General features: G+C 36.9%; 1 protein-coding gene across 4 annotated transcripts in view; it reads left to right on the top strand.

The window, feature by feature from the left end:
* The window catches only part of LOC129445209 (uncharacterized), a 37,261-nt gene extending 13,027 nt beyond the window's left edge, over window positions 1-24,234 (top strand). The window contains exons 1-3 of one of the 4 annotated variants that reach the window (XM_073866391.1): window positions 16,301-16,986; window positions 17,082-17,406; window positions 21,621-24,234. In XM_073866391.1, coding sequence (XP_073722492.1) covers window positions 16,834-16,986; window positions 17,082-17,406; window positions 21,621-23,356 — 2,214 coding nt within the window. In that variant the 5' untranslated portion in view covers window positions 16,301-16,833 and the 3' untranslated portion in view covers window positions 23,357-24,234. Of the gene's footprint in view, window positions 1-895; window positions 1,109-11,703; window positions 14,426-16,300; window positions 16,987-17,081; window positions 17,407-21,620 lie in introns of those variants that run through there. The other 3 variants (XM_073866394.1, XM_073866393.1, XM_073866392.1) reach the window with 3 other exon arrangements.
* Window positions 24,235-26,109: the final 1,875 nt, after the last annotated feature.

The raw sequence follows: 26,109 nt of genomic DNA, 5'->3' as shown, positions 1-26,109 counted from the left end.
ATCAAGGAGTCGACAAGATATTATATATGAAATTCTTTTGGCAATTAGAGATGTGAAAATAAAAGGGGTAGAAATATCATTGATATGGGTGCCAGCTCATGTAGGTATTGTGTCAAATGAAAAGGTTGATAAGTTGGCCAAGGAAGCTGTTCAAAAGGAAAATATAGATGTCATTATAAACCTATCCAAGGCAGAGGGCAAAAGCATTGTGTGGCAAGAAACCATTTTAAAATGGCAAAAGCTTTGGGAACAGGAAAATAAAGGGAGGCATTTATTTTCAGTATCTAGTAAGGTATATGACTCCATTTATGCATGTAAAAGAGGAGGAATGAGTCGGAAGGAGCTGGTGATTATGTCTAGAATGAGGATTGGTCACACATTTTTGAACAGTACTTTATTGATTTTAGGAAAGCATCAGAGTGGCATGTGTTCATGTCAGGAACGTGAGACGGTTCAACATGTCTTGATGTACTGTAGAAATTATGATCACCAAAGACAAGGGCTTATAAGAGAGTTGTCTAAAGTTGGCTTGGAAGAAATATCATTGAAAAGTATTTTAGAAGTAGGATCAATAGGGAGGGGAAAACATTATTTTTTAAAATTTTTGATAGATACTGGGTTGTATTACCGAATTTAGTGTAGTAAGGTGCTAGTCCCGTAGATGGCAGCAATGCAACTTTTTTGGATGCCGGCTGCCGTAAAACCGCAAAGAAGAAGAAGAAGAAGAAGAAGAAGAAGAACGAGCTTGCTTGTGATGTGTTTGTGTATCCTCAGTGTTTTTATCTCTTGAGTGGTGTATTGAGTGTAAACAGAGTCTTGTCTCTGTGTATTTTAGTTTTGATGATTGATGTGATGTGCTGTAAATCTGATCAGGGCTTAAAGGATGAGGAATCTAAAGATCAAACCTCCACAGAGTCTCTGGATTCTGTCTGTAACTCTGGAGAACAGCAGCAGATCCTGCAGACCAAACTCAACATGTGTTCAGTCAAACTCATAGACTGCATGAACCTCATGATGAAGATCAAAACTGAACCTCCAGAAATAAAAACTGAACCGACAGCAGATGAATATGAAGACAATCAGGATGGTCATGATTTTATTCCTTCAGGTAAGTTATGCCTCCTCACTATCAAATACTAACAGTAACACAATTATGCCGAGTTCAGACTGTATGATTTCCAAACTAGTCGGGTCACCTGTGGTTTCACACTGCGTGATTATCTGGGGAAGCGTTCAGTCGCTGCTGTTTCAGACTGCATGATGGATTGGCGACAGGGGTTTTCATACTGCATGACTTCACCGTAAGAAGAATCGCCGATAACTTTATCCCGGTCCGCAAACTACGTCTCACAACCAAACGCACGCGAGAAGTGACGCGAAGGAAACAGCGCGAGGTCACGCGTGCAAGACCGGAGTTCTCACGTGAGACTGGTATTATTATTAAAAATGGTCACCCGCAAGAAGTTTACCATACAAATTGCATGTGCGCTCATTCGCAGCAGAAAGAAGAAGAAATAAAAATTATGAATGAGGAAATGTTTGGAGAGACTCCTCCCCGAACTTCCAGCTGTCCTGTATGTTTCTCTCTCATTGGATGTAGGTCATCGCCGATGTTATTGTCAGTCAAAACACATTTCACACGGAATGATTTTGAATCGCCGACCCGTCCAGATATAGGGAATGTGGAGTTGACGTCACGCCGCGTTGCATTATGGGTAATCCGCCATATTTGCAGGCACGCGTCCTATCCCGCTGTATTAGATTTCATGTGTTGGAGGTTGTTTTTGTATTTTCTGTCGAGATTTTAATAAACTTCGATATGTTTGGTCAGTATTGCTCGATCAATCAGGTCACGCGATCGTTCAGGGAGGAAACTGGACAACGGAAAACGTTTTTTCAGCTTTTATTCGTGGAAAAAACTAGGGAAGCCGGTGCAGGAGTTGACGAAAAGACGCAGGATCGGGTGGTTTGCCTGCTGCAATCAGGAGAAAAACGTCTACTTTTCAAAAAAATCCCTTCATCAGCGAGAGTGTGTTCGCTGCATTTTCAGTCATTCAGTAATTTGTGACTAATAAAAGCAGAACTACTTAAATTGTCTTGTTTTTATGCTAACACTGTCAAACTAACTTGTAAATGTAAGTTATTGATAGATTGGTTCATTCATTTCTGATCACCCTAACCACATGAGTTATAAAAATAAACATTTAGACAATTTTGACGATTGTAACAAATATTTTTTATTAAATGCTACTGCTCAAACCCACTGCTTGTGACTCTTTAAATAACATAACGTTAGCTAAATGTTTAACATTTTGTTTGTTTTAATAACTTGGCCAAAACAGAAGTGCCATCTTATGAACATGTGTTGATTCATTGCACAGAATACAACGGAGAAATTTTTTATAGAACACCCTAATCACATGAGTTATAAAAATAAATATTTAGACAATTTTGACGATTGTAACAAATATTTTTTATTAAATGCAACTGCTCAAACCCACTGCTTGTGACTCTTTAAATAACATAACGTTAGCTAAATGTTTAACATTTTGTTTGTTTTAATAACTTGGCCAAAACAGAAGTGCCATCTTATGAACATGTGTTGATTCATTGCACAGAATACAACGGAGAAATTTTTTATAGAATCATTAAGATATGTAGGTATTAACACATTGTCAGTAAATAGCTGGTTTGCCAACCGTCATAAGACTTCAAAAGAAGAAGTGTCATCTAACTATAAGCTTGAAGAGATTTATAGCTCTTAAACTCCTGCAAAGTGTAAATAAAGTCCTGCAAAAACAAGGTAATTTATCAGATATGTAAGCGGAGGTAGTGCGTCTGGATCCGTAATCCAGTCTTGGGCTGCTAAATCATGGATCTATGTTGTTTATTTGTCCAAATAAAGTTTTTTTGGCAGTAGCATTTAGTTTCTCCCGATAGGGTCCATTCTCTTTTTCTTTCATCATCTCGATTTCTTCCGTTCTTCTTCAATTTTACCTAGTTTTTAACTGAACACACGCACAATTAAATGGCATAGCGGTCGGCGGTGCCTCTAAGCGTGGCGCCCACGTCCCATAGTGCAACGCTGCGGTGACGTACAATAACATTCCCTATTTAGCATGCCAAATATCTCACGGGTGTCGGCGACTCGTCGGCGATCCTCTCAGAACGCGTCTTTTATAATTCACACTGTGTGATTGTCACTCGCGTGCACGAGCATCGATTTGCCTGTGATTTCGGCCATTTGTCGGCGATTTCTCAAAACCTGTCGGCGAGTCAAAATCAGGGCTAAAATCGTGCAGTCTGAACTCGGCATTAGGGATGCTAGTAGCATCATGCTACTATCCACTTTTTATGGTATGCTATATATGGTATTAGGCTTAAAATTAAAGAATGACTGCCACCTTAAGACTGAACGAGCACAAGTCTCACGGAGTTGCGTATAAATAGCATGAAGTGTAAAAATCGTGCAATACATATGCCAAATTCCACTTTGGCGTGCATGTAATACGCCAGTCCTTCCCATTCACTTAAACGGTGCATCTTTTTTGTCGTTTTACTTATTGGTTTCTCAATTTGTTTGCTATTTTTTACCATTTTCGCTTGGGTTTAGGGTTAGAACAACTTTTTGTTATAAAAATTACATCCTAACCCCAACTCCAAGCGACCACCCAGCTAGCAGAAAAAAGTTCTAAGAACGTTCCCTGAAAGTTCCCAAGGTTCCCAAAAACGTTCTGCCAACGTTAAAAGTGTCTAGTTTTATTTAAGTTCTGAGAACATTTCTGGAATTCTGTGATGCTTGGTACACGATGGTAAAGATCATCCCCTAATTAATTTACTAATCAAAAGTTTATTTTCTGTCAATAATGTAAATGAGATCCAGCTCTTTCACAGCAGTTTGTCATTAAGGAGTTTTAGAAACGTTGGACAAAAATATCCGCTGTACAATTGGGACGCACAAACATCAAGAATCAGACTATGAATCTCAATCTCAATCACTTATTAGGAAACAAGACATACCTGTACGCGACGGATGACGTCATCAGATCGATTATGGGTTATTACTGCATCGATGCAGAATCGTCCACCACCGCATCGCGATGCATCGCACAATCGATTAATTGTGACACCCCTAATAATCAGATGGTAAAGTTCATAATTTTTTTGGCCAGCTGACATGGTAAATAAAAATATATAATTTTAGAGGAAATAGATTTGAGCAGATTTAATTTTTTACAAAAGAACTGGTCTGGATAGCCTGAAACGAATTAATCAGTCGTCATTCTCGGCAAGTAAGTCTGCGCGGTCTCTGAAAATACCTTTTGCGCAGGCTCTATCTGCCAAATCTATATCAGCCATCGTAAATGTGTTATGCCTGTTTTTGGCCATTTTATAGGAAACAATTTCCGTAACAATTAAGGGGCTATATTAGTTTGCCCAGCCCATACTGAAAATAATAACATATCTGATTAAAGTTTTCCGTTTGCAGATGCTATTACTGGAGCTCATCATAAAAGTGAAAATAATAAACGTATAATTACTGTACATAATATTTTTTCAAAATGCTGTGTAATATGTACACGATTAAGGTGAATTAAAATACAGCCTTATTGATGAGCAAACGTTCGGATGTTAAATGCACAATTTACGCGTGGCTGGGAGCAGGTGTAGATTTCTTTCGTACCAACTAGTATTTGGAAAATACAAACATTTTCATGAATCCGAAAATGTACGCGGATATTAAGGGGGCGGTATTATTATAATAAGATCTCCTTATGACATCAACTTTGTGTAAATAAAAATGTATTTATTTGTTTCATGTTTCTTTCAGATGTGAAGAGTGAATTATGTTTGGATGGAGAAATGACGTCCTCGACTCTTTCCTGCATCACCGGTGGAGAGACATTGAGCTCAGAGAGACATTTAGAGAGAAAAAACACAGAACATGAAGATCATCTGAAGAAACACACCAGTGAGAGACCGTATCAGGGCAGTGAATGTGGGGAAACGTTTAGGGATCCAGGTTCATTGAAAAAACACCAGAATTTTCACTCTGAAGAGAAACGCTATAAGTGCTCACACTGTAATGACAGTTTTGGGTATAAATCTGGTCTTATAATCCATGAGAGAGTTCACACTAGAGAGAAACCTTATCACTACAGTGTTTCTTGGAAGAGTTTTAATCAAACAGGTGAAAAAACTTTCACATGCTTTCAGTGTGGGAAGACGTTTGATTATTCAAATTGCTTAAAACTCCATGAGAGAGTTCACACTGGAGAGAAACCTTACGCCTGCTCTCACTGTGGTAAGAGCTTCTCTGATCCATCTCGTGTCCGAATTCATGAGAGAATTCACACTGGAGAGAAACCTTATCTCTGTAATGTCTGTGGGAGAAGTTTTAATCAAGGTAGCAGTTTAGTGTCACACCAGAGAACTCATACAGGTGAAAAACCTTATCACTGTGATGTCTGTGGTAAGAGTTTTAATCAAAGTGGCAGTTTAGTGTCACACCAGAGAACTCATACGGGTGAAAGACCTTACAAATGCTCTCAGTGTGATAAGACGTTTGCTCATTCACCTTCCTTAAAACTCCATCAGAGAGTTCATACAGGATAGAAACCTTTCGTCTGCTCTCACTGTGGAAAAAGAGCTACTCGTAGATAGGAGTTTTCCTTACTCAAACATGTTCTGAGGGCAGAAAGAAATATGATTGGTTCACAAAAACGACCAATCAAAATGCTCGTTACTGGTTTAAGCCCTCAGCGTAGACTTCAAGGCGCCTTCTGCAGTGAAGCATTTCGAGCTCACCGTTGGTCAGGTGGAGTAGCGCAGATATGGTAAGATAGGAATGAGACTGTTTTTGAATTCAGCTCGAAATGTTTAGAGCATTTAAAGGCAGAGTCCACGATATTTAAAAAACGCTTTGGAAAAGGAGACGGGCCGACTACCAAAACACACTTATAGCCAATCAAATCAAATCAAATGCCGGGTTGCGTATGTGTGGGGCGGGTCTATCAACAGAAGGTCCAGATTCTATTGGGGTAGGGGCGTGTTTGTTTAGGTGATTTCAAATATCAACATTGGCTTTCAAACATCATGGACTCCGCCTTTAAGTGACGTGTTTCCGCGTTTTCACGTGTCCGTGTCACGTATTGGTTATTCAATTGTTTTTCCTGTTTTCTTACCATTGTCTCTTTCGCCCAACAAATAAACAAGTCGACCAATGAGATATACGTCACATTCCCGGAGCCACTGCTATTACTCAAAAAGAAGAGACGTGGCCCTACAGCTGTGTTTCCCAGTCCTGGTCCTCGAGGGCCCCCTCCCAGAGTGTTTTGGATGTCTCCTTATTTAATAATTTATTTATTTGATTGGGACAGTGCATGTTAATAAACAAGCATGACAATCATACATGTAAACATGCCGGATTGTAGCGAAACGCTAATTTCCATCTGTAGTCCCAAGAGCTAAGATCACACTAATCTCAAAACGTTACATGATATAATTTACATCTACAATTATACATCATTTAATAATATTAGCTAAAAACTCATACATCTTCAGAGGTTCATATACACACATACATGAAAAGAAAGACATAAGAGAGAGAAAGGGAAAAAATGACACCTGATTTAACTTATCAGCTTGTAAGGAAGACATGTTTACTATTTTAAAAGGAGGCTGATAAGTTGAATCAGGTGTTTTAGATGGGGAGACGTCTGAAACTTTCTGGGAGGGAGTGCTCAAGGACCAGGATTGGGAGGCACCGCACAGAAATCTGTATTGACAGAGCGTGTCATCACATCGTTGAAGCGAGTCAATTTGAGTTATTTGTATTGTGCTTTTCACAGTTGTTTATTGTATCAGGTACCTGTGCATGAAATTTAAATAAATAAAACTATTAATATTATTATTATGTTGTCTTGAGAAAGACTAATATTATTACTCTCAGACTAATATTATTATTAAAGAATTTTAAAAAGAAAGCGTTCAGTTGTCTCTGGGCAATCATCAATATGGCAGCATGAGGATGGGCATCACATCAAACTGGAATTAAACCTGTCTTTCACAGATGTCCTCAGAGAGCTAAAGACCGACACCAAATGGCTGAACCCACAGAGAACTATTTTCTAAAAGACACTGAATTCTGATGAAAGTCAACATCTGAAAACTTTCTCAAAGAGTTCACATCTACCTCAAAGACAATCACTCCACTTTACAGCCACAGAAGAGTCACCTCACCAAGATTACTCACATTTGTTTCTTTCCTCACAATCTCTCTCAAGCAGTGTTGGGGGTAACGCATTACAAGTAACTTGAGTTACGTAATAATATTACTTTTCTGAAGTAACGAGTAAAGTAACGCATTACTTTTTAAATGTACACATTAATATTTGAGTTACTTTTTCAAAAAAGTAACTCAAGTTACTTTTTTAGTTTAATTAATTTGATTAAAAAATATGTACTAAATTAAACTAAACGTATGCACTCTCTGTGCCTGTGTGGAAACAGTTTGAATCAGAAACTGAGATGGCAGGCCAGAGCTAAACATTTTTGTGATGAAATATGCAATTTCTGAAGGCAGAACTTTTCAGTCATAAAAACACCTGCAAGGCCTGAAAGAGATCAAGCTTTAGCCAAGAAAAAGTAACGCAAAAGTAACTAAAAGTAACGTAAGCATTACTTTCCATGAAAAGTAACTAAGTAATGCAATTAGTTACTTTTTTTGGGAGTAACTTAATATTGTAATGCATTACTTTTAAAAGTAACTTTCCCCAACACTGCTCTTAAGTGTGAAACCATACATATTTAGTATCATTGCAATGGTCTCAGTGTGTCTGGTAAAAAGGTCTCATCCCTTTAAGTAACAAATAAATAAACAAACATCATTCGGTAAAGCTACGGGTATTTAGAGGAAGGTGGCAGAGAATTCTAGGAATCTGTAGACTGATTTTATGCATGATTGCTGTGTAGACATTTCTTATGATTTATAAATGTGTTATATAAGTTTAAATGATTTCTGAATTATCATGTTATTTACCTGGCTAATAAATTATGTTGTGCTTGGATTTATTTGGCATTACTCTGAATTATTGATTACAAGTAAATTTAATGTATCCTTTGTTACCACAAATCCACTATTCCAGTAGGCGTATTGTTCTGTTGTCTACAAGCATTTGGTGCATCAACTGGCTTTAATTATGTGGTCTGATAAACTCTTAACTAGTTGTATCAAGCAGAGTTGTGTGTTTGTGTTTGTTTAAAGGGGTCAAATTATGAGATTTTTTAAGATGTAAAATAAGCGAAATGTATCTGTTTAAGAAATCCTGTTTTCAAGAGCGTTTAAAAACACATAAGCCAAATTGTTTGGTGTCTAAAGAGCAACTGTCTTAAGTTACCATTATGATACCATATTAAGACTTCATCAGTAAAATAGAATACAAAAAAAGATACAAGGTATACTCATCTTATTTTCGAATCCCAATGTTGACATATGAGTTAAAGACCAGCCCAGGTATTCCCTGACCGTAGATCTTTACATTTATTTTAATTATCACAGCCATTACCACACCATAAAGAAACATCAACCTCCTTGTGTAATGAATGACAGATGAATGAAGTTTTGAGCGTCTTCTCTCTCCAGTACAGCAGGAGGCGCTCTGCAGCTCTTTAGTCCGCATATAAACCCACTAAAGAAAGAAAGAAAGAAAGAGCTCGCGTGTGATGTGTTTGTGTATCATCAGTGTTTTTCTCTCGTGAGTGTAAACAGAGTCTTGTCTCTGTGTATTTTAGTGTTGATGATGGATGTGATGTGCTGTAAATCAGTAGGAACTGATCTGTCCATGCTGGATATTGATGATTTCATCACAGAAATCTCTCAGCTGAAGAAAGAGGTGGCGTTACTGGAGACAAAGCTGAGGTTAAGAGGAGATGAAGGACTGAAGAGAGAGGTTTGTACAGCTTAAACATCCTTTACCTGAATCAGACAACATCAAATCATTTCTAATCTTACTCTGTGTGTGTTTGTTGTGAATCTTCCACACAGGACTCCGAGCTCAGTCTGACTTTACTCTGTTATACTGAGTCAAAGCACACAGACGCTCAGGACACTACAGTGTGTGACAGTAATCAGGACTTACAGGATGATGAATCTACTGATCAAACCTCCACAGAGTCTCTGGATTCTGCCTGGAACGCTGGAGAACAGCAGCAGATGTTACAGATGTGTTCAGTCAAACTCATAGACTGCAAGAACCTCATGATGATAAAAACTGAACCTACAGAAGTAAAAACTGAACCCACACCTGATGAATATGAAGACAATCCTAATGATGGTTATGATTTTATTCTGTCAGGTATGTCTCCTCAATTATTGTGTTTTTTTTACTATTTTTAACCCAGAGTGTTGCGGGCCCACTCTAATTTTATATTTAGCTCTTAGAGTGTAGTTTACATATATTCATCTCCTTTTTGAGAAAAAATGGCAGTGTGCATTTTTTAAAATGTCACAAACCCACAGGGAAAAGAGTTGTTAATACATATTTATAACTGTCTGTCAGACTTTGGATTTAAATTGAGTGACACTGAGTGTCTTTTCATTACAAACAACAAATTTAAGTAATAGAGAAATTTTCTGGCCGATTTAAAAGGTCTCTGCAATATATTGGCATATCACTAATATATTGTTTCATTAGTCACATCGCAGAACATCAAAGCAATCTTTTTTAAAAATGAATACTATTTCAGATGCTTTGCCATATAGTGTTACACTATACGAAATTGGTTTCAAAAGGTACACAGAAAATCCCCAGAGTTAGATGAACACTGCTGGGTGTATATATTGTCCCAATCTGACAGGGTGTAACACTGATGCAGAGTTAAAAGCTGCAATTTGTAACTTTATCCTCTTTATCACCATCTCTATTTGAAACCTAAAATTGCATTTTACATTTTGTAGAGTTATTTTCTTTACTTAGGTTTAGATGTTGGCTGTTTCATTTAAAGTCACCATTATGGTGATCAGTGTGTGTTTAACTTGACCCTTAGCTTGTTATTTTTATGTCTGTTATAACTTTGGCTGTTTAAGACATGTTTGTTATGGCACAGATAAGACAATAGTGCAACTCTTTGGTGGTGGTTAATACATAATGTTAAACATCATCATCTAGAAAGGTGATTTATTAATTTAGTGTTGGCTCAATCATCAGCTGGATACTTTTCTGTAAATAATGTGATACTATAGTGCAAGGTCCAGAACTCTAAGGGGCTGTTTACACCTGGTATTAATTTTTCTTCGATCGGATCACAGGTGGTCGACGCTAAAGACAGGTGTAAACGAGGTGTAAAAAGTTTTGAGCTCGTCCACTTTCGACCACATTCAGAGGTAATCAAAAACACTTTAGTGGTGTAAACGTGCATGTCGTAGAATGTATTTGTGCAGCCACAAGAGACCACCTACCCTCCACCCATTTATCTAATGTGATGTACCGAGCACAATGCTTTACATTGTTTCTGACTTCTGTGAATGTTGCGTGAGCTTATTTCTTTAATTGTGCTAAACTAACGGTAAAGGCTCTGACATATACATGTACAAAACACTGTGCAGCATGTTTACTAACAACACAAACAGCAGACTGTGACCTAATATTAGTTAGCATCAATTTACACCCATCATTTCTCACGATCCTGTTAAAAGGAAAGCAGAGGGACTCACCCACATTCTGCACAGACCAAACCCTCAAAGTAATCAGGACAGAAGTGGACAAAAGAGAAATTTCAACAATGATGACAAAGAAAATAATAAAATGTTCATTATTAATTCGCAATGCATTCTGGAGGTCCTGGATGAGATTTGTAATTTGTTGATACCCAGCATGCATTGCAGCATAAAGCTTTTCACCATTGTTGTGATTCACACGCTGATTCTAGATGTTTGTGTATCTACATTAATCAGTGGTTATTTTTTCACAGCATTTCAAGATTCTTCAGAGTGACTGCCATGACAGTGCTGTATCTCTGCTTCAGTTAATTTTTAACGCTCTGTATAAGATTGGGACAATTTATACACCCAGTGTTCATTTAACTCTGGGGATTTTGGTGTATACAAAGAAATCACAGATTCTGTAACATTTCACTTTAGGAAAGACATGATAGTAACAAATAGTACAGTTCTGAAGAAGGTTTTAATAACACGATCTGGTCACTTGACAGAAGGTGTGTAATATCATCACAAAACTATTTTCCACAAATTGCCAGATGGTCTATGCACAGTAAAATCCCTGGTGTTAAATTTGGTACCACAAGCAGGGTGTTAAAACCAACACTGAAGTAGGGATGCTCATATTGACCGGTTAACCACTAACTGAAGTAAAGCATGCTCATCAAGTTATCTTACGAGCCCTGAATAGAAGCTACACTTCATGCTAAGCCTTTTCCATATTAAACTATTATAAGGAAAACATGGTTTTAACAGGACAGTTCACCCAAAAAAATCTGTCATCATTTACTCACTCTCATGTTGTTACAAACCTGTATACATGTCTACGTTCTGATGAACACGAAGGAAGATATTTTAAGAATAATTTTAGTAAAAGACAAAATAAATTTGATGTGCAGTGACCCAGCTGTCTTCTGTTTCTGTGAGAATTCAATTAATTCTTTGTGTAAATAAAAGTGAATTTAATTGTTTCATGTTTCTTTCAGATGTGAGGAGTGAATTATGTTTGGATGGAGAAATAACGTCCTCGACTCTTTCCTGCATCACCGGTGGAGAGACATTGAGCTCACAGAGACATTTAGAGACAAAACACACAGAACATGAACATCATCTGAAGAAACGCACCAATGAGAGACCCTATCAGTGCAAGTCACACCAAACACTACACACTGAAGAGAAAGTTGAGAAACCCTTTCAATGTTCACATTGTGATAAACGTTTCATTCATAAATCTCATCTGATAGTCCATGAGAGAATTCACACTGGAGAGAAACCTCATCACTGCAGTGTTTGTGGGAAGAGTTTTATGCAACAGGCTGACTTACTAAAGCACCACAGAACTCATAAAGGAGAAAAACCTTACAAATGCTCTCAATGTGGGAAGACGTTTGCTCAATCAGGTCAATTAAAAGTCCACAAGAGAGTTCACCCTAAAGAGAAACCTTACGTCTGCTCTCAATGTGGAAAGGGCTTCTTTGATTTAAGTTCATTTAGGGTTCATCAGAGAGTTCATACAGGAGAGAAACCTCATCACTGTAATGTCTGTGGGAAGAGTTTTAGACAAAAGGGTAACTTACTTAAGCACCACAGAACTCATACAGGTAAGAAACCTTACAAATGCTCTCAATGTGGGAAGACGTTTACTCAGGCAAGTGACTTAAAAATCCACGAGAGGATTCACACTAAAGAGAAACCTTTCGTCTGCTCTCAATGTGGAAAGAGCTTCACTGATTTAAGTTCATTTAGTGTTCATCAGAGAATTCATACTGGAGAGAAACCTCATCATTATAATTTTTGTAAAAAGAGTTTTACTCCGCTTGTAAGTTTAGTGAAACATCAGAGAACTCATACAGGTGAGAAACCTTACAAATGCTCTCAATGTGGGAAGGCGTTTACTCGATCAGGTCACTTAAAAATCCATGAGAGAGTTCATACTGGAGAGAAACCTCATCACTGTAATGTTTGTGGGAAGAGTTTTAATCAACTTGTCAATTTAGTTTCACATCAGAGAATTCATACAGGTGAAAAACCTTACAAATGCTCTCATTGTGAGAAGACTTTTACTCAGTCAGGTCAATTAAAAATCCATGAGAGAGTTCACACTGGAGAGAAACCTTACGTCTGCTTGATCTGTGGAGAGAGATTCACTAATCCATCTTATTTCAGTGTTCATCAGAAAGTTCACACTGGAGAGAAATCTCATCACTGTAATTTTTGTGAAAAGAGTTTTGCTCAGCTTGTAAGTTTAGTGAAACATCAGAGAACTCATACAGGTGAAAAACCTTACAAATGCTCTCATTGTGAGAAGTCGTTTGCTCAGTCAGGTTACTTAAAAATCCATGAGAGAATTCACACTGGAGAGAAACCTTACGTCTGCTCTCAATGTGGAAAGAGCTTCACTGATCCATCTCAAGTCCGAGTTCATCAGAGAGTTCACACTGGAGAGAAACCTCATCACTGTGATGTTTGTGGGAAGAGTTTTAATCAGCGTATCAATTTATTGACACACCAGAGAATTCATACTGGTGAAAAACCTTACAAATGCTCTCAGTGTGAGAAGACGTTTACTCATTCAGGTCACTTAAAAGCTCATCAGAGAATTCATACTGGAGAAAAACCTTACAAATGCTCTCAGTGTGAGAAGACGTTTACTCAGTTAGCTTCCTTAAAAACCCATCAGAGAGTTCACACTGGAGAGAAACCTTACGTCTGCTCGATCTGTGGAGAGAGATTTGCTCGTTCTAGAAGTCTTCAGAATCATCAGAAGAAACATACTGAAGAACAAACTACACTGAAATCATCATAGTGTCTTAAATTCTTCACACACTGTTCATGTATATTCGGTGTGAATGTTTGAGACGATAACGTGCTATAACAAAAACAATTGATTTCTAAATAACTTTACCTTGGTTATTTGCGACATGAAAAATCAAAGGTAGTTTTTACCACTGTATAGAATTTTCCCTATTTCGCCTGACAAATAAACAGGTCGACCAATGAGATCTGAACATTACGTCACATTCCCAGAGCTGCTGCTATTACTCAAAAAGAAAAGACAGTGGCTCTACAGCACACAAAACTGTATAGACTCTTTTACAGCCCATGTAACCAAATAGCCTTCACGTGCATTTTGGCAACAGAAGTGGAGTTATTCCCCATTGGTTCTAAAGTGTTATCAACTCAGAAAGTTTATGAAAACTGTTTCCCAGCATCAAAATGTCTGGTTCTTGCGTTTGGTTGCACTGATATATAATATACTAATATGCATATATATGTGTCTGGCCACTTTATATTTTGGGCATCTGCTAGCGTCTTCTATCTGCTCCTCTATAATACACGGATCTGGTAGCTGTGTTGAAAAAGTTGATAAAGTTAATTTTCTTAAACACTTTTCTCTGTCTGTGTTGCTTCACTGCTGATTCTTGCCATACTTCCATTGCCAAAATGTACGCGCATATGTTTGCCACGTCATCGTTGTATATAAACAGTAAAAGGGTCTATTGACAGCACATGTAAACACATCATTGAAACAAGTCAATTTAAGTTATTTGTATAGGGCTTTTCACAGTGCATTATTATTATTATGAAAGAATTTAAAAGAGCTGCAAGTGTACAAAGAAAGAATTCAGTTGTCTCTGGGCAATCATCAATATGGCAGCTTGAGGATAGACATCACACCAAACTGGAATTAAAATGGTGCGTCTGGTAAAAGGGTCTCATTCCTTTAAGTTTGGGAAAATCCACCATTAACATAGAAATTGGGTTAGAAAGTGGAGATGAAGTCCATCCAGTTCTCCCACACAAATGACCTTCTGTATGTAAATAAAACAAAAACACAGCAAAGTTATTGCCCCATAATGTAATAAAAATAAATAAACAAACACCATTTGGTAAAACTATGGGTATTTAGAGGAAGGTGGCAGAGAATTCTGGAAATCTGGGAAACCGATTTTCCGCATGTTCGCTGTGTGTAGACATTTCTTATGATCGATTATGGTGTTATATTTATTTGTTGAATAGATTTTTTAATTCTCATGTTGCTTATCTGGCTAATAAATTATTATGCTTGGATTTATTCTGCTTTACTCTGAATTATTGATTACAAGGAAATTTTATGTATCCTTAATTACAACTCCATGACCAGGATTAAGTAGGCGTATTGTCTGCTCTTTTTCATTTTCCTCATTTTAATTACAAGGTTAAGCATTTGTGCATCAACTGCCTTTAATTATGAGGTCTGATAAACTCTAAAGTTGTATCAAGCAAAGTTTGTGTGTGTGTTTGTTTAAAGGGGTCATATTATGAAATTTTTTTAGATGTAAAATAAATATTTGGTGTCGCCAGAGTGCGTATGTGAAGATTCAGCACAAAATACCCCAAATATAATTTTGTGTGCTTGCAAAAAGCACTCTCACTGTTCTTCATAAGTTTTCTTATTATTATTATTCCGCCCTTATTTTTTAAATTTTTAAACTTTAAAACGTTAGACAGTGCCGGTCTAAGCTGCTTGAGGACATGAAGTCACAGATCCATGTGGTTCTTCCGCCATATTGGATTGAACAGTAAACAAAAAAAAGATTCACAGGTCACAAATTTTGTCTGAATTTCACAAAAGTTACTGGAAGGATTTTTGATTTTCAGAAGCGTTTGCCCATGACACCCCAAACGAAATGTGTGTCAAAGCCACCAAAACAGGAAGTAGTTCATATCTCAGTAATGCTTTCACTTAATGAAACCAAACTTTGTACATGTACTTGGGTCTCCAATGTGAGGAAGAAAAACAAAACATTTATAGTTCTTCCCAGCATTATTACAGACAGGTGTACACAGGCGGTTCTGTGTTGCTGGCAGAGTGTGAAACCTCTGTACTACCAGTGCAGTTATTTCTATAGAAAAAAATGTTTTAACTGAAATTAAAACGACATCATTTTCATTATGCATTATTTGTTTTAGCAGTTTATAACCTTGCAGTACAATACGTAAGAAAGTGGCTAGAAAGTGTTAAAGGGGTCATATTATGAGATATTTTTAAGATGTAAAGTAAATTGTTGCTGTCCCCAGAATGTGAATGTGAAGTTTTAGCTCAAAATACCAAATAGATAATTTATTATGTTAAAATCGCAAATTTGTAGGCCTGAGCAAAAGTGTGCGTTTTTGTGTGTGTCATTTAAAATGCAAATGAGTGAATGAAATGCAAACACTGATCACAATGATGGTAGTTTGTTGTAAATGAAACTCAATTGTGCTGTCAAGTCCTTCTTTTCTCCCTCTTTCTCTCTGCACTAAATGGCAGTGCTGTGGTTGGATAGTGCAGATAAAGGAGGCGGTATTATTGTAATTCGCCTTGCTACCTACCTCACAAAACAGGCGAAATTTGAACGACCTAATTTTTCACACGCATGCAGAAAATGGCTTACTCAAATTAACTGGGTTGATCTTTATCACATTTTCTAGGTTTATAGAAGCACTGGGGACCAAATTTTAGCACTTAAACATGAAAAAAGTTAAATTTCCACACTATGACCCCTTTAAATTCAGGGCACCATATGAAATGACACTATAAAAAAAACTTTACAAATTACACAAACAATATGTAGACAGTCATCACCCATCACCATTAGTGCTATAATTATTATGATAGGAACGCTTTAACGTATTGAAACCAAACTTTGTACATGAACTTGGGTCTCCAATGTGAGGATTCACAACATAAAAAACATTCTACATTTTTACGCCGCCAAACAGGAAGTCGTTCATATCGTCATATTTATTATGGCATATTTCAGGTCATCCTAATGTTTGGGGAAATTATTTACAGATGTTTGTGTTTAACCCAGATTGTGTTTAACTATTGCAGGTACAAGAAGCGCTTACACTGAAAAAAAGATTAATTTCTTGTTCCTTCTTGTGAAATGAATGAGAAGTGTTGAGCGTCTTCTCTCTCCAGTACAGCAGGAGGCGCTCTGCAGCTCTTTAGTCCACATATAAACCCACTAAAGAAAGAAAGAAAGAAAGAAAGAAAGAAAGCGCTCGCGTGTGATGTGTTTGTGTATCATCAGTGTTTTTCTCTCTTGAGTGTTTTAAACAGAGTCTTGTCTCTGTGTATTTTAGTGTTGATGATGGATGTGATGTGCTGTAAATCAGTAGGAACTGATCTGTCCATGCTGGATATTGATGATTTCATCACAGAAATCTCTCAGCTGAAGAAAGAGGTGGCGTTACTGGAGACAAAGTTGAGCTTAAGAGGAGATGAAGGACTGAAGAGAGAGGTTTGTACAGCTTAAACATCCTTTACCTGAATCAGACAACATCAAATCATTTCTAATCTTACTCTGTGTGTGTTTGTTGTGAATCTTCCACACAGGACTCCGAGCTCAGTCTGACTTTACTCTGTTATACTGAGTCAAAGCACACAGACGCTCAGGACACTACAGTGTGTGACAGTAATCAGGACTTACAGGATGATGAATCTACTGATCAAACCTCCACAGAGTCTCTGGATTCTGTCTGTAACGCTGGAGAACAGCAGCAGATCCTGCAGACCAAACTCAACATGTGTTCAGTCAAACTCATCGACTGCAGGAACCTCATGATGAAGATCAAAACTGAAACTACAGAAATAAAAACTGAACCGACAGCAGATGAATATGAAGACAATCCTAATGATGGTCATGATTTTATTCTGTCAGGTATGTCTCCTCAATTATTGTTGTTTTTTTAAACTATTTTTAACCCCATAATTTTTTTATTTAGCTCTACGGGTGTAGTTTACATATATTCATCTCCTTTTTTAGAAAAATGGCAGCCCAGCTAGAAATAAAAAGTTCTAAGAACGTTCCCTGAAAGTTCCCGAATGTTCCCAAAAACACTCCGCCAACGCCAAAAGCGGCCAGTTTTTTTTAAGTTCTAGGAACGTTTCTGTTGTCTGAACGTTAGAGTAATGTTACATTTTACCATTTTTAAACGTTATGACAATGTCATGTTTCAATGCTCACACAATGTCCAAAACAACAGCTGTTTATTATATTGACTTGTTTAATTGTTATGTAAATGACAGAGAAACACTGCATTTCACCATTTTACAAAACATCATTTCTGAATGTTCAGCAAATACATTGCTGCAGAAAACCCAATTCACTGACTAGGTTTGGATGTTGATGTTTGTTTCGTTTTGAGTCACCCTTTTTGTGGTTTGTGTTTGTTTTGGTTGGTCTCTTGACGCTTGACTTTTTGCCTGCTAGTTTTCTCTGGTTGTGTTAACTTTGTGTTAATGCACCACATTTGTTATGAAAAGTTATTAGTGTAATTCTGTGGTTGTTGGTACATAATGGTAAAGATCATCACCTAATTCATTTACTAATCAAAAGTTTATTTTCTGCCAATAATGTATATTAGATCCAACTCTCTCACAGCAGTTTGTCATTAAGGAGTTTTAGAAACTTTGGACAAAAAATATCCGCTGTATAGTTGGGATGCCCAAACATCAAGAATCAGACTATGAATCTCAACCATGGTGACAATTAAAATTGTTAAAAAAAAATCCTTATTTATCCATGCTGCAGTGCATGCTGGGAGTCCTGAATGAGATTTGTAATTTGTTAATACCCATCATGCATTGCAGCATGAAGTTTTTAATTTAATTGTCACCATGGTTGAGATTCACAGTCCGACCCCCGATGCCCGCGCGTCCCAGTTGTACAGCAGATGTTTTTTTGTCCGAGGTTTCTAAAACTCCTTAATGACAAACTGCTGTGAAAGTGCTGGATCTCATTTACATTTTTGACAGAAAATAAACTTTTGATTAGTAAATGAATTAGGTGATGATCTTTACCATTATGTACCAACAACCGCAGAATAACACTATTAACTTTACATGTTCATAACAAATGTGGTGCATTAACACAAAGTTAACACAACCAGGAAAAAACTAGAAAGCAAAAAGTCAAGTGTCAAGAGACCAACTAAAACAAACACTAATCACAATTTGGGTGACTTAAAATGAAACAAACATCAACATCTAAACCTAGTAAGTGAATTGAGTTTTCTACAGCAATATATTTACTGCATACAGAAATAATGTTTTATAAAATAATAAAATGCAATGTTTCTCTATCATTTACATAACAATTAAACAAGTCAATATAATAAACAGCTGTTGTTTTAAACATTGTGTGAACATTAAAACATGACATTGTCATAACGTTTAAAGATGGTAAGGTGTAGCATTACTCTAACGTTCGGACAACACAGACGTTCTTGCAACTTAGAAAAGGCTGGACACTTTTAACGTTGGCGGAATGTTTTTGGGAACTTTCAGGGAACGTTCTTGGAACTTTTTATTTCTAGCCGGGAGAGTGAGCATTTTTTTAAATGTCACAAACCCACAAGGAACCAAGTTGTTAATACATATTTATTACTGTCTGTCAGACTTTGGCTTTAAGCTGAGTGACACTGAGTGTCTTTTCATTACAAACAACAAATTTAAGTAATATAAAAATATACTGGCCAATTTAAAAGATTTATCGGCAGACGCAGATAATAAACATAAGCAAAATATCGGCCGATATATCAGTCTCTGCAATATATTGGCCTACCACTACTATATTCTTATAATAGTAACATCGCAGAACATCAGAGCAATCTTTTTTAAAATGAATACTATTTCAAATGCCGTTGCCATGTAGTGTTACACTATAAAAGAGTGGTTTCAAAAGGTGCACAGCAAAATCCCCAGAGTTAAATGAACACTGGTGGGTGTATATATTGTCCCAATCTTACAGGGTGTAACACTGATGCAGAGTTAAAAGCTGCAATTTGTAACTTTATCCTCTTTATCACCATCTCTACAAAATGTAAAATGCAATTTTAGGTTTTAAATAGAGTTATTTTCTTTACTAAGGTTTAGATGTTGTAAAAAGTTTTAAGCTCGTCCACTTTCGACCACATTCAGAGGTAATCAAAAACACTTTAGTGGTGTAAACGTGCATGTCGTAGAATGTGTTTGTGCAGCCACAAGAGACCACCTACCCTCCACCCATTTATCTAATGTGATGTACCGAGCACAATGCTTTACATTGTTTCTGACTTCTGTGAATGTTGCGGGAGCTTATTTCATTAATTGTGCTAAACGAACAGTAAAGGCTCTGACATATACATGTACAAAACATTGTGTAGCATGTTTACTAACAACACAAACAGCAGACTGTAACCTAATATTAGTTAGAATCAATTTAAACCCATAATTTCTCACGATCCTGTTAAAAGAAACGCAGAGGGACTCACCCACATTCTGCACAGACCAAACCCTCAAAGTAATCAGGACAGAAGTGGACAAAAGAGAAATTTCAGCAATGATGACAAAGAAAATAATAAAATGTTCATTATTAATTCGCAATGCATTCTGGAGGTCCTGGATGAGATTTGTAATTTGTTGATACCCATCATGCATTGCAGCATAAAGCTTTTCATCACCATTGTTGTGATTCATACTCTGATTCTAGATGTTTGTGTATCTACATTAATGAGTGGTTATTTTTTCACAGCGTTTCAAGATTCTTCAGAGTGACTGCCATGACAGTGCTGTATATCTGCTTTAGTTAATTTTTAACGCTTTGTATAAAATTGGGACAATTTAGTGTTCATTTAACTCTGGGGATTTTGGTGTGTACAGAAATCACAGATTCTGTAACATTTCACCTTAGGAAAGACATGATAGTAACAATTAGTACAGTTCTGAAGAAGTTTCAATAACACGATCTGGTCACTTGACAGGAGGTGTGTAATATCATCACAAAACTATTTTCCACAAATTGCCAGATGGTCTATGCACAGTAAAATCCCTGGTGTTAAATTTGGTACCACCAGCAGGGTGTTAAAACCAACACTGAAGTAGGGATGCTCATATTGACCGGTTAACCACTAACTGAAGTAAAGCATGCTCATCAAGTTATCTTACGAGCCCTGAATAGAAGCTACACTTCATGCTAAGCCTTTTCCATATTAAACTATTATAAGGAAAACATGGTTTTAACAGGACAGTTCACCCAAAAAAATCTGTCATCATTTATTCACTCTCTTGTTGTTACAAACCGGTATACATTTCTTCATTCTGATCATAGACTGTAAAAAAGATGGACGACGCCTGTTCGCTCTCTCCAATTGGTGAAAAGTGAAGCCGCCAGTTGCCCGATATGGCGCTGACATCTTGGGTCTTGAGTCTGCGCAATAGCGATTTCGGGACCAGTCATGCGCAGTAGTGAGCAGGAAGGGAAGGCGCGAAGTCAAAACCCCGCCCTCGCTCTCGTAGAATGCGCATATCACACGATATCACAGCTGTCAATCATGACGTGACACCACCGTTTTTATATCATTAAATAACTAACTAAACACAAACCTATTTTAAAAACAAACATTTGAATTTACATCAGCGTGATAAAAACTACAGTAAATGACAGAAACCAGCTTCGGAAAAAAGATAATTGAAGTGTAATTAATTTTTTTAGTTGGTCTCAAGTCCCATTGAATAACATGGGGAGGCGGGCTTTATGACCTATACTGGGACCGGTCACTGGGGGGCGATCGAGACGTTTTGGCTTCACTTTTCAGGGCTTGTGCGGCACGCTTGATTCTGATAAACACAAAGGAAGATATTTTGAGGAATGTTCGTAACCGAACTGTTCGTGAACACTTTTTTCCTACTATGGAAGTAAATGGGGCTCACGAAGGGTTTGGGTAAACTATACCTTTAAGAATAATTTTAGTAAAAGACAAAATAAATTTGATGTGCAGTGACCCAGCTGTCTTCTGTTTCTGTGAGAATTCAATTAATTCTTTGTGTAAATAAAAGTGATAGATCTCCTTAAGACATCAACTTTTACATTAAATTGTTTCATGTTTCTGTCAGATGTGAAGAGTGAATTATGTTTGGATGGAGAAATAACGTCCTCGACTCTTTCCTGCATCAGCGCTGGAGAGACATTGAGCTCACAGAGACATTTAGAGAGAAAACACACAGAACATGAACATCATCTGAAGAAACACACCAATGAGAGACCCTATCAGTGCAAGTCACACCAAACACTACACACTGAAGAGAAAGTTGAGAAACCTTTTCAATGTTCACATTGTGATAAACGTTTCGTTCATAAATCTCATCTGATAGTCCATGAGAGAATTCACACTGGAGAGAAACCTCATCACTGCAGTGTTTGTGGGAAGAGTTTTATGCAACAGGCTGACTTACTAAAGCACCAGAGAATTCATAAAGGAGAAAAACCTTACAAATGCTCTCAATGTGGGAAGACGTTTGCTCAATCAGGTCAATTAAAAGTCCACAAGAGAGTTCACCCTAAAGAGAAACCTTACGTCTGCTCGATCTGTGGAAAGAGCTTCACTGATTTAAGTTCATTTAGTGTTCATCAGAGAGTTCATACAGGAGAGAAACCTCATCACTGTAATGTCTGTGGGAAGAGTTTTAGACAAAAGGGTAACTTACTTAAGCACCACAGAACTCATACAGGTGAGAAACCTTACAAATGCTCTCAATGTGGGAAGACTTTTGCTCAGGCAAGTGACTTAAAAATCCACGAGAGGATTCACACTAAAGAGAAACCTTTCGTCTGCTCTCAATGTGGAAAGAGCTTCACTGATTTAAGTTCATTTAGTGTTCATCAGAGAATTCATACTGGAGAGAAACCTCATCACTGTAGTGTTTGTGGGAAGAGTTTTATGCAACAGGCTGACTTACTAAAGCACCAGAGAATTCATAAAGGAGAAAAACCTTACAAATGCTCTCAATGTGGGAAGACATTTACTCGATCAGGTCACTTAAAAATCCATCAGAGAGTTCACACTGGAGAGAAACCTTACCAATGTAATGTTTGTGGGAAGAGTTTTAATCAACTTGTCAATTTAGTTTCACATCAGAGAATTCATACAGGTGAAAAACCTTACGAATGCTCTCATTGTGGGAAGACTTTTACTCAGTCAGGTCAATTAAAAATCCATGAGAGAGTTCACACTGGAGAGAAACCTTACGTCTGCTTGATCTGTGGAGAGAGATTCACTAATCCATCTTATTTCAGTGTTCATCAGAAAGTTCACACTGGAGAGAAATCTCATCACTGTAATTTTTGTGAAAAGAGTTTTGCTCAGCTTGTAAGTTTAGTGAAACATCAGAGAACTCATACAGGTGAAAAACCTTACAAATGCTCTCATTGTGAGAAGTCGTTTGCTCAGTCAGGTTACTTAAAAATCCATGAAAGAATTCACACTGGAGAGAAACCTTACGTCTGCTCTCAATGTGGAAAGAGCTTCACTGATCCATCTCAAGTCCGAGTTCATCAGAGAGTTCACACTGGAGAGAAACCTCATCACTGTGATGTTTGTGGGAAGAGTTTTAGTCAGCATGCCAATTTATTGACACACCAGAGAATTCATACAGGTGAAAAACCTTACAAATGCTCTCAGTGTGAGAAGACGTTTACTCAGTTAGCTTCCTTAAAAACCCATGAGAGACTTCACACTGGAGAGAAACCTTACGTCTGCTCGATCTGTGGAGAGAGATTTGCTCGTTCTAGAAGTCTTCAGAATCATCAGAAGAAACATACTGAAGAACAAACTAAACTGAAATCATCTTAAATTCTTCAAACACTGTTCATGTATATTCGGTGTGAATGTTTGAGACGATAACGTGCTAAAACAAAAACAATTGATTTCTAAATAACTTTACCTTGGTTATTTGCAACATGAAAAATCAAAGCTTGCTAACGTCTTCTATCCGCTCGTCTATAGTACACAGATCTGGTAGCTGTGTTGAAAAAGTAGATAAAGTTAATTTTTTTAAATACTTTTCTGTCTGTCTTGCTTCACTGCTGATTCTTGCCATACTTCCATTGCCAAAATGTGCGCGCATACATCGCCACGGCATCATTGTATATTAACAGTAAAAGGGTCTATTGACAGCACATGTAAACACAACATTAAAACAAGTCAATTTAAGTTATTTGTTTAGGGCTTTTCACAGTTGTTCATTGTTTCAAGGTAGCTGTGCATTATTATTATTATGAAAGAATTTAAAACAGCTGCAAGTGTACAAAGAAAGAATTCAGTTGTCTCTGGGCAATTAAAATGGTGCGTCTGGTAAAAGGGTCTCATTCCCTTAAGTTTGGGAAAATCCACCATTGACATAGAAATTGGGTTAGAAACTGAAGATGAACTCCACCAAGGTCTCCCACACAAATGACCTTCTGTATGTAAATGAAATGTATCTTCACACAAAAACACAGCAAAGTTAACGCCCCAAAATGTAATAAAAATAAATAAATAAACACCATTTGGTAAACTATGGGTATTTAGAGTAAGGTGACAGAGAATTCTGGAAATCTGGGAAACCGGTTTTCCGTATATTCGCTGTGTGTAGACATTTCTTATGATCGATTATTGTGTTATATTAGTTGAATTGATTTTTAAATTCTCATGTTGCTTATCTGGCTGATAAATTATTATGCTTGGATATATTCTGCTTTACTCTGAATTATTGATTACAAGGAAATTTTATGTATCCTTAATAACAACTTCATGACCAGGATTAAGTAGGCGTATTGTCTGCTCTTTTTCATTTTCTTTATTTGGTCTGACGAACCACCTCATTTTAATTACAAGGTTAAGCATTTGTGCATCAACTTCCCTTAATTATGAAGTCTGATAAACTCTTAACTAGTTGTATCAAGCAAAGTTTGTGTGTTGGTTTGTTTAAAGGGGTCATATTATGAAATTTTGTAAGATGTAAAATAAATATTTGGTGTCCCCAGAGTGTGTATGTTAAGATTCAGCACAAAATACCCCAAATATAATTTTGTGTGCTTGCAAAAAGCACTCTCACTGTTCTTCATAAGTTTTCTTATTATTATTATTCCGCCCTTATTTTTTTAATTTTTAAACTTTAAAACATTCGGGCAGTGCCGGTCTAAGCTGCTTGAGGACATGAAGTCACAGATCCATGTGGTTCTTCCGCCATATTGGATTGAACAGTAAACAAAAAAAAAGATTCACAGGTCACAAATTTTGTCTGAATTTCACAAAAGTTACTAGAAGGATTTTTGATTTTCAGAAGCGTTTGCCCATGACAGCCCAAATGAAATGTGTGTCAAAGCCGCCAAAACAGGAAGTAGTTCATATCTCAGTAATGCTTTCACTTATTGAAACCAAACTTTGTACATGTACTTGGGTCTCCAATGTGAGGAAGATAAACAAAAAATATATAGTTTTTCCCAGCATTATTACAGACAGGTGTCCACAGGCGGTTCTGTGTTGCTGGCAGAGTGTTAAACCTCTGTACTACCAGTGCAGTTATTTCTATAGAAAAAAATGTTTTAACTGAAATTAAAACGACATCATTTTCATTATGCATTATTTGTTTTGGCAGCTTATAACTTTGCAGTACAATACGTTAGAAAGTGGCTAGAAAGTGTTAAAGGGGTCATATTATGAGATATTTTTAAGATGTAAAGTAAATTGTTGCTGTCCCCAGAGTGTGAATGTGAAGTTTTAGCTCAAAATACCATATAGTTAATTTATTATGTTAAAATCGCAAATTTGTAGGCCTGAGCAAAAGTGTGCCGTTTTTTTGTGTATCATTTAAAATGCAAATGAGCGAATGAAATGCAAACACTGATCACAATGATGGTAGTTTGTTGTAATTGAAACTCAATTGTGCTGTCAAGTCCTTCTTTTCTCCCTCTTTCTCTCTGCACTAAATGGCAGTGCTGTGGTTGGATAGTGCAGTTAAAGGGGGCGGTATTATTGTAATTCGCCTTGCTACCTACCCCACAAAACAGGCGGAATCTGAACAACCTAATTTTTCACATGCTTGCAGAAAATGGCTTACTCAAATTAAGTTACTGCGTTGATCTTTATCACTTTTTCTAGGTTTACAGAAGCACTGGGGACCCAATTTTAGCACTTAAACATGAAAAAAGTAAAATTTCCACACTATGACCCCTTTAAATTCAGGGCACCATATGAAATGACACTATAAAAAAACAATATTATACAAACAATATTCAGACAGTCATTACCAGTGTTGGGGGTAACGCATTACAAGTAACTTTAGTTACGTAATAATATTACTTTTCTGAAGTAACGAGTAAAGTAACGCATTACTTTTTAAATGTACACATTAATATTTGAGTTACTTTTTCAAAAAAGTAATTTAAGTTACTTTTTTAGTTTAATTAATTTGATTAAAAAATATGTACTGAATTAAACTTAACGTATGCACTCTCTGTGCCTGTGTGGAAACAGTTTGAGTCAGAAACTGAGATGGCAGGCCAGAGCTAAACATTTTAGTGATGAAATATGCAATTTGTGAATGCAGAACTTTTCAGTCATAA

This window comes from Misgurnus anguillicaudatus, chromosome 3, assembly GCF_027580225.2.
Source record: "Misgurnus anguillicaudatus chromosome 3, ASM2758022v2, whole genome shotgun sequence".
NCBI lineage: Eukaryota > Metazoa > Chordata > Actinopteri > Cypriniformes > Cobitidae > Misgurnus > Misgurnus anguillicaudatus.
Note: the sequence above shows the minus strand (reverse complement) of the source record. Positions and strands in the feature narration are given on the sequence as shown.